The sequence below is a fragment of the Rhincodon typus genome, chromosome 1 (genome assembly GCF_021869965.1).
Source record: "Rhincodon typus isolate 14 chromosome 1, sRhiTyp1.1, whole genome shotgun sequence".
Lineage (NCBI taxonomy): Eukaryota > Metazoa > Chordata > Chondrichthyes > Orectolobiformes > Rhincodontidae > Rhincodon > Rhincodon typus.
Window position 1 is genome coordinate 49587242 of NC_063332.1, and position 10235 is coordinate 49597476.

General features: G+C 37.0%; 1 protein-coding gene across 3 annotated transcripts in view; it reads left to right on the forward strand.

Annotated features, from left to right (window-relative positions):
* The window catches only part of npr3 (natriuretic peptide receptor 3), a 72006-nt gene extending 61838 nt beyond the window's left edge, over nucleotides 1–10168 (forward strand). For 2 of the 3 annotated variants that reach the window (XM_020519441.2, XM_048595511.1), the window contains exons 8-9: nucleotides 6503–6558; nucleotides 9643–10168. In XM_020519441.2, coding sequence (XP_020375030.1) covers nucleotides 6503–6558; nucleotides 9643–9731 — 145 coding nt within the window. In that variant the 3' untranslated portion in view covers nucleotides 9732–10168. Of the gene's footprint in view, nucleotides 1–6502; nucleotides 9256–9642 lie in introns of those variants that run through there. The other variant, XM_048596121.1, reaches the window with a different exon arrangement.
* Nucleotides 10169–10235: the final 67 nt, after the last annotated feature.

Here is a 10235-nt window from a genome sequence, read left to right on the forward strand (position 1 = left end):
ATGTTTAATGACTAGTGTGGAGATGATGGGCTGAAGGGCCTCTTTCTACAGTGTATAGTTCTGTAATGACTTGATTTACCCCCAGTTCTCTCAGTTCCTGTCCTCCCTTTAACAATTGTATCATCTAGTTCATCTTGCCTTTCTTCATTCTACCTACCAAAATACAGTGCTTCATACTTCTCAGTGTTAAATTTCAATTGTCATGTGCCTGTCAATTTCACAAACCTGTCTACGCCTTCCTGAAGTAAAAACAGAAAGTGCTGGAGAAAATCAGCAGGTCTAGCAACATCTGTGAAGTGAGGAACAAAGTTAAAGTTTTGAGTCTGATATGACTGTCCTTCAGAACTCAGATCTGCTGAATTTTCTCCAACACTGTCTGGTTTTATTTAAGATCTCCAGCAACGGCTGATGCTTAAAGAGTAGATGCATTAATTAGAATTCTTCTTTCCTGTTTGACACAAAATTAAAAGAGGAAACGTAGCTTAATCATAGCTTGCAAAAGCATTTTGGGATAATATTAGATCCAAAGAGGAGACATAAAAATGTCAGAAAAAGCAGCAAAACTGTGGATTGGGAGCATTTTAGAACTTAACAAAAGAGAATGAAACGTTTGATCAAGAGGGCGAATAATAGAGCATGAAAATAGAGAATTCAGGGAATATAAAAACTGACAAAATGTTTCTATAAATATGTAAAGAGGAAAATTTGTAAAGACAAAAAAAATCCTTTACAGACAGAAGCTGGGAAAATTATAATGAGGAACTAAGAAATGGCAAAAGAAATGAATGCATATTTTCATTCTGTCTTCACAAGAGAGGGTACAAATAACTTCCCAGAAACGTTAGGGAATCAAGGGTCTGGCGAGAGGGAAGAATTAAAGGAAATCAGTATTAGTAAGAAAATAATGTGACTGAAATTAATGGGGTGAAAGGTTGACAAATCATCAAGATCTGCTAAAATATATTGGAGAGCACTATAGGAGGTGACCCAGACAATATAGGATGCTATAGTGATCACCTTCCAAAATTCTAAAAACTCTCGAGTAGTTCCTAGGGGGAGGCAAATGTAATTTCACTATTTAAAAAAGGAGGAAGAGAGAAAAAACAGAGAATCACAGCTCAAACACCAACAGTGGGAAGATGCTAGAGTCCATGATAAAAGGTGTGATAACAGGATATTTGGAAAGCATTAACAGAATTGGACAAAGCTGGCATAGGTTTATAAAAGACAAATCATACTTAACAAGTCGACTGAAGGTTTTTGAGGAAATGACTATAGTCTGGATAAGGCAGAACCAGTGGATGTGGTTTATTTGGATATTTAGAAGGCTTCTGATAAGGTCCCACTTAAGAGGATAATGCGCAGAATTGAAGTACATGGAAGTGTGGCAATATTATAACATGGATTGAGAATTCGTTGACAGAAAGGAAACAGAGAGTGAGAATAAATGGGCCTTTTTCCAGGTGGCAAGCAGTAATTAGTGGCATACTGCAAGGATCAGTATTTGGGCCCCAGCTATTTACAATATTTATAAATGACCTGGATGCAACGTGTCCATGTTGCTGACAATATATAGAAACATAGAATATAGGAGCAGGAGTAAGCCATTCAGCTCTTCGAACGTGCTCCTCCATTAGGATCATGGCTGATCCGGCTCAGAAGCCTGTTTCTGTTTTTCCCACATATTCTTTGGTCCTTTATCTCCAAGTGCTTTATCCAGTTGCTTCTTGAAACCATACAGTTTTTTTGGCCTGGACAGCTTTCTGTGGTAGTGAATTCCACAAGTTCACCATTCACTGGGTGAAGGAATTTCTCCATGGTAGCTCAGTGACTAGCACTGCTGCCTGATAGCCCCAGAGACCCAGGTTTAATTCCAGCCTTGGCTGACTGTGTAAAGTTTGCACGTTCTCCTTGTGTCTGTGTGGGCTTCCTCCGGGTGCTCCAGTTTTCTCCCACAGTCCAAAAATGTGCAAGTTAGGTGTTGGCCATGCTAAATTACCCTGTAGTGTGCAGGCTAGGTGGGTTAACTATGGTAAATGTGGGGTTACGGGGATAGGGTGGGGTGCTGTTCAGAGGGTTGGTGCAGACTCGATGGGCGAAATGGCCTTAATCTGCACTGTAGGGATTCTATTAAATTCTATTTCCTAAATGGTTTACCATGTATCTTTAGATTGTGACATACAGTTCTGAACATTCCTGGATAATCCTTTCTACATCGACTCTGTTTTAGACTTTTATAGCCACAATTTGGGTTGGGATTATGGGCTGTGAGGAGAATACAAGGAGGCTTCAGGTTGATTTAAACAAGTCAAGTGAAAGGGCAAAAACATGGCTAGTGCATTAGAATGTAGATAATTATGAAGTTATACACCTTGATGTGAAAAACAGAAATTTTAGTATTGTTCAAATGGAAAAAAAATGTATTTGAAATTGTGGATGTACAAAGGAATCTGGTTTACTTGTACACCAATCACTGAAAGTAGACATGCAAGTGCAATAAGTAATTCAGAAGTCAGAGGGGTATAGGAATGCCTTACTGCAGTTATATCGCATGCAGTTTTGGACTCCTTACCTAAGAAAGGACGTACTTGTCATAGAGGGAGTGCAGAGGGTGTTTACTCGGCCGATACCAGGGATGGCAGGAACGTCCTATGAGGAATGTTTGGTTTAATTGGGTCTGTATTCACTAGCGATTAGAAGAATGAGAGGGGATCTGATTGAAATATACACAATTCTAACACACCTGGACAGACTAGATTCAGGGAGAATGTTTTCCCTGGTTGGGGAGTCTAGAACCAGGGGTCACAGTCTCATGAAATGGGGTAGACCAATTAGGACTGAGGTGAGGATTTTTTTTATCACTCAAAGTGTTGTGAATTTGTGGAGTTCTCTCCCGCAGAAGGCTGTGGAGGCCAAGTCAGCGAAAGAGATAAATAAAATTTTATATTTTAAAATCGTCAAGTGGGAATATGGCATTGAGATAGGGAATCAGTCATGATCAGAATGAATGGTGGAGCAGACTTATAGGACTGAATGGCCTACTCCTTGTAGGAGTTGTTAATATGTTTCTATTCTGAAAATCCACATGCATCTCCTGGTTTTGATCCAGTGGACTTCAATTTTTCTATAAAATTTAAAAAGTGACACTTTGGCAGACATTTGTTGGAAGTCCACAAAGACAACATCAAATGTAGTCCCTCCGTTAGCCTCCTCTGCCACTTCACCAAAAAATGCAATTGAGTTTGTCAAAGATAGTTTGTCTTGAACAAATTGGTGCTGACTTTCCATTTTTTGTTAGTACATACTTTTCCAAATGCCTGTTAATATTGTCCTGTATTGTCATTTCTAATTCTTCCCACCTCTTGCAAAATACTGAGTTTATCCTTCTGCCTCCCCCTCTCAACCTTCTCTCAACTGTAGTTGTTTGTCAAATTTAAATCTTACAGATGTCAGTATTTAACACCTGCATTTTGCTTCAAGTTCTGTAGTGGTGTTGGCAATCTCATCTCTAGATTGGTGAGCTATCTACCAGGAAGTACATCTTGCACTAGAAGATACATTAATTGGTCATAATAAGAAGCCTGAACCAATTGATGCCCATTCATATTTCCAACATGGAACTTCGCACAATAGGAGCATTGCCAAGAATCTATTTCCGTCTGCAACTTGCAATCTTGGCAGGTTAAACTTTGTGCCAGGAGTCCTAATTGGTATTGCGTTCATGAGATTAAGGACTTGAACTCCATAGAACATAGAACATTACAGCACAGTACAGGCCCTTCGGCCCTCGGTGTTGCGCCGACCTGTGAAACCAACCTGAAGCCCATCTAACCTAAACTATTCCATTATCATCCATATGTTTATCCAATGACCATTTAAATGCCCTTAAAGTTGGCAAGTCTACTATTTTTGCAGGCAGGGCATTCCACGCCCTTACTACTCTCTGAATAAAGAACCTACCTCTGACATCTGTCCTATATCTATCACCCCTCAATTTAAAGCTATGTCCCCTCGTGCTAGCCATCACCATCCGAGGAAAAAGGCTCCCACTGTCCACCCTATCTAATCCTCTGATCATCTTGTATGTCTCTATCAAGTCACCTCTTAACCTTCTTCTCTCTAACGAAAACAGCCTCAAGACCCTCAGCCTTTCCTCATAAGACCTTCCCTCCATACCAGGCAACATCCTGGTAAATCTCCTCTGCACCCTTTCCAATGCTTCCACATCCTTCCTATAATGCGGCAACCAGAACTGTACGCAATACTCCAAGTGCGGCCGCACCAGAGTTTTGTACAGCTGTAACATGACCTCACGGCTCCGAAACTCAATCCCTCTACCAATAAAACCTAACATACTGTATGCCTTCTTAACAACGCTATCAACCTGGGTGGCAACTTTCAGTGATCTATGCACATGGAAATTACAATGTATTTTCCCAACAAAATAAATTCCTTTGTTTAGTCAGATTCTAATTGGAATTCATAAAGAGATAAATTTGTTTGTAGAACACACTTGGCAGAAAGTTGGGATTAACAGATGATTGACTTTTCTCTCTGGTCTGATAGAGGTGCACAATATAAAGGAGGGTTTGAGGAAGAGAGGCCAGTTACAGATGATTTCTTGAACATTTGTTCTATTTGGTATTTCTGAAAAAGTATAAGCACATTCCAAAAGGACATGCTTAGGATTCTGTTTGGAATGTTGAAACGAACAAATCTTAGTGGAAACATTGAACAATGTTGCGACATAACACGACCAGAGACATTCTTAACGAAGAGCAAAGAGAGAATTATATTCTGGTTTTCATTAATCTTTACTTGAAATGTCAATAACTATTTCATTCAGTTTATGTGAGTATTTTATTGAGCACCAAGGGGTAATTTTCCACATATGCACTTGTATTGGGCAACCTCACCCGTCCCATATTGCAAAATCACAGGCAACAATTTCAATATGTGCTGGTGGCAGGTTCCCTGCTGCCAGTCTATCCTGGAAAATTACTCTTATTATGTTAAAAATGCAAAAAGAAACACATAATTTGAGACATCTATATAAATTAAGAATGTCCTGTAACATGCTTTGTTGATTTTGGAAGTATTCTAGTAAAGAAACCCAGCACATCGGAAACAACTGCTGTCAAATATTTGTCCAGGAATGTGCTCTGAAGTCATTTCAAATTCAGATTGATCTGAAATGAAGCCAATTGGATCTGTTTAGAATTATCCCAATTTGTCCAGTATGGACCTGTTATAATTTTAGACACAGTTCATTGTCTGGTTTAGTTAAATGCAGCCTCAAATTTTGTAGCACAGATGTTCAGCTCAAACAGTCTGAAGCTGGTTCCAGTAAGCTGGTCAAAACACCTGCATTCAAGTTTGAACTCAGAGAGTTCTGTAGCTTCACAAGTGGGAAACCAAAAGAAATGACAGGGGACTGTTTCCCCCAACATGTAAAATGGAGAGAACAGAATTATTTTTCCAGTTTACGCATGATCATTATGTGCTTTGCAGCCTGATTCACAGATTTTCTACCTGGTAAATTGTCTCTTTAATTGTTGGAGAGGCATCAAAAGATGATTATTATGAATGCTGAACAACTTCTGTTAACTCTCACAATTGAAATTGCACACAACGGTTTGTGTGCTACTGTATTGTTATTTTCTGATATAAATACCTACAAAGTTAAGAAAAATACCAGTTTTCTCACTTGCTGCTTGTCAACCTCCATTGGGAAGCTAATGAACTGTTGCCTCCTCATGAGTAACCTTCAGGATGGCCCTGTACACAACAAGTTAGCTAACTGTTTTTGATGTTACTGGAAACAGCCAGAAACATCACCATGCAAAAGCTGTTTTGATGTTGAACTCCAAGTCTCCTTAACAAGTGGCACCAGTAATTGCCCCCCGGTGCTAGCTCACATTGTGCTCCAATCTGAAGATAAGGTGTGATTTTCTGTTACTGAAGAGGCACCTATTCCTTTGTACTTATGGTGCTGTTCTTCTCAATGAGTTGGAAGCCTCAGGACAAACTCAGAAGCACTAACATGTGAAGCAATTGAAAAAGGATGCAGAACCTTGATGAACTCTTTCCTCCGAAGTAGTTCAAAACCAAGCAATACACAATGCAGCCAAACAGGTGGCTGATAGATGCTTGCATTTGTTTCAGAAGGCAGAGAAGGAGTAATATGTTTCCGGCGCACATCCTGCATGGGAAAATAATGCAAAATTTGACCGCAAAATTTGGCCTTTGATTTGAACCCATAAAACAGACAAAGCATGTAACATATTTAAAAGAAATTTTCTAAATTTATGACCTACGTGTAGCTGAAATAAAAAATGAAATAACTGCGAGAAAAGAGCAGGTGGTCTGCCAAAATCTGAAAGTGGAAAATAATCTATCTATCATTCCATCAGTGACACTGAATGTTTTATGTGTATGTTTTTCAAATATGGAATGAATTAGTTAAAACAAATACTTTAGCAATGTTATCATTTCTTTCTAGGAAGAAATATCGGATAACTATTGAAAGACGTGCACAATTGCATGAAGTTGACAATGGTAAGCATCACCATTTGAGAGAAGACTCTGTCCGATCCAACCTGTCAACAGCCTAAACTGTAAAATTGAATCTTCCTTCTTTTAAACTTGCAACTTTTAGGGAGGTTTACCAAAGGTATCACTGCAAACAAAAGGTCGATAAGAAATGCATTCTTTTGAAGACAAGGCTATTAGTATGTCATAGATTTTTTTTGTTGCTTTTGAAAACTCAGGAATAATTCATATATTACACTGCACCACTGTACTGGAAGCTTCATCTCATTGAAGATGATAAAATGTGATTCAGCCTGTTTCATAGAGGCCAGCAATGACTTGCACTGGCAACCTAAAAAAATCTTCAAAAGAAGATATTTTGTAGTTGTTTATCCCAACAGATTAGTGGGAACTGTCCAGTATCCATCCTTAAACTTTACAGAATAAAATTGCTCTTAGAGCCAATATATCTTAGCAAAGTTCATGAATTCTTAAATCGTAGTAACAGATGTAAATTTTTTTTTAGAAACATTACTATTAAAGGGTAAAATTTACCTTTGGATATAGTTTTGTGTGAATGCTTAAGGCATTTAAATCAAATTTCTCTCTTGACTGTAACAACAAAGGTGTTCATTATCAATGAGCCTCTTTTTTCAGTAAAATAGCAGAAAGCATATTTGAGACAAGCATTAAGGATTCATTCATAATATAGGTGATAGAAATTACTACCCCTGTACAGTTTAAAAATATATTTCAATGGATCCGTCTATGTGAGTTTCCTATATTACACATTAAAAAATTGCAATTTGTAGATTGCAGTTATTGCATATGCCATAGAAGGCTCACTGAACTAGGCTGCTGTTTGCTGTGTTATAAAAGTTATTTCCTTTATTGGACATGATAGCTAAACCTTCAGCAATGGTTAATGACAACAATAACTTGCATTTATATAGTACTCTAAATGTACAAACTGGCTGAAAGTGCTGTACCATTGTTAATCCAGTATGTTTGATCGCTCTGTCATACTTGTAAACTGTAAACAGTCGCTTAATCATTGGCAGCTAAGGATCATCTGTTTTACACAATAATTGCTGATTTCATTTACCAAGGATTGTAATCACAACAATTTTGAAAACTATGATGCAGAGTTAGGAATTAGTTATACATCTCACATTAAACTATATGGACTATAAAATGAATATTGACTTTCAACATTGACAGTAAGGATTATTTACATTTGAATAATTTGGGAATACTGTCTTAAAGGGGTATACCATAAATAAGTCAATAATTGATATTTTTAGACTATAATAAGAAAATATTAAGCAATTTATAGTATTTTCAATAATATGCTAAATAATATCTTGTATATATTAATTAATTTGAAAACACTTGTACAGTGGTAGGGAAGATGAATCTTTCATGGTCGTTTAAAATAAGTTTCTTAAAACATTATTCAAGTTGATTTATTTAGATGCTATTGTTTGTACGTTAGTGGGCAGTGAGAATGTAAACAAAGTCCTATAATGACCTTATTGTGGATGGCAGAGAAATTGGTTACCTATGTTGACAGACACATATACATAATATATAGTATACTTGTCACGGTGCAAACATTGTGGAATATTCCAAGTTAATTGTGCCTCGTATTCACCTCACTAGATTCTAATCGCTACATCAAGATTTAAGCAAGTTGTACCATATTAATAATATGGTCGGTGTATAGACATTTAATTTCATAGTACAGTGGTTACATTTGCTCAATTTAGTTTATTAATTGTTTCTACAAGTAAATAATGCTCATTTGGCCCTGAAATATACTCTGTTTAAGTGTAAATACTGTACATCTGATGTGTTTTTAGCATAGTCTGATGGATTTTGTAACGTATTATGCCATCAGAAAATGGCTGTGAGTTTATAATATAACTTTCAAACCAATTGCAAAAACAAACCTGGTTTTTAGAAATGAAAAGTCATTAATCAAAAAAAGCATTAAAAAATCCCTTCATAAATGTATATTTGAAGTATGTGTGGAGTACTGAAGGTGTATTCCAAATTAGATCTGATCACTTTCATCAGGCTTTCTTCAAATGAGATCATCACTTCGAAATGAAAGACCAATGCACCTGAATTCGAAGGAAAAACCATTTATATACTGAAGTAAAGATTTCATTGGTTTTTCTGTATTTCTATCACTTCCAGCATGTACCACTAAAAGTGTTGTTAGCAACTGATGATATGAAATGGGCTGCCAATATTCAGATTATGAGCTGCTGTTTTTAAATATGTAATTAGAAATGGAAAGAATTTGTATTAAAGTTTAGCAATTTGAGAATACTGGAAAAAAAAATGTTGAATGCTGATAGGTATGGATGTTTGAAGTGCAAATGCAAGGGTGCCATACAGTATAACAGTAATATACTGACCTAAGTAGAAATATCTGCATATAATGTGATATTTATTTAACAGTTGTGTAGAATTTAATATTCATAACTGTAGATAGTTTTTTTTTTAAATTACCATTGTGTTATATATTCATTCTGGTTGTGTTGGTCAGTTTTAGATTGCCTATACCCTGTATTGTACCATTTTGTCTATTAAACTTAATAATGTGTAAATGTCTTTGTAAGCTGTTTTGTTTTCTGTAAACCAACACGTGGTAGATTATTCACAGAATATTAGAGCAAAGCAGATATTGGCAATAAAATAATGTAGAAATGAAAACCTTTGCTTCTCTGTCTGTGTAATTCTGTGTAATGACGTACATGATGCACACACTGTTTTCTGAGAAATGCTCGGCATGTTTGTGAACTCTTTGGCCCAATGAGTGTTGTAATGCGTCTAAGCAAGTAATGTTTAAACACCACTGCAGGTTTGCCTATTTTGATTGTGCACTCATGGCTAACTCATGTATCATTGGTATCATGTACATAGATTCCTTTTAACTGCTTGAATGGGAATGCTGTTTTGTTATCATGAGCTTTCACCCACGTGCTATACAGTTACTAATACACTTGTCACCATTTTTAGTTCTGACCCTCTATCTAGTATAATTGTACTATTTACAATATTTGTCACTTGCAGTAAATGCTTCCCATTTTATCCCTTTAGGTCCCCACTGCTGCAATCCACTGCTCTATCTCCTTCATCTGAGAGCACGAGATGATCTGGGTCACAATCTACTTCATACCCACCATTAATGTCCTACCGTAATTGGTCAACAGGAGGTGAACGTCTGCAGGGCAGGACTGGTCCTGCCAGTTCTTCCTGAAGCTGAGATGGAATATTCCATTGCTTCCAGGCCTAGACCTGGTCAAACTTGCCCATTGACTTACAGCTTTCATAACTATTTAACTTTGGTATGGAATATTTGCCTGAAGAAAGTTTCCAAACTCCCAAATATTAGATATTTGCTGTGGATCCCTGTTTTGCAAAATATCCTACCGAATGCATTGTATCAGAAAAAATGGTGTCCCCAGACAGCAGCACCTTAATCTTGTCTCACAGTTTAAGGTTGAACCAAAAGAGCTTTGAACAATGTCAAAAGTTTTTCTGTACTCATATCATGATTCGTCTTCCAAGGGACATATTGTTCTATCACTTAAACTTTCTTGAATATCAGGAACAAAAACAAAGTTGCTGGAAAAGCTCAGCAGGTCTGGCAGCATCTGTGAAGGAGAAAACAGAGTTAACGTTTTGGGTCC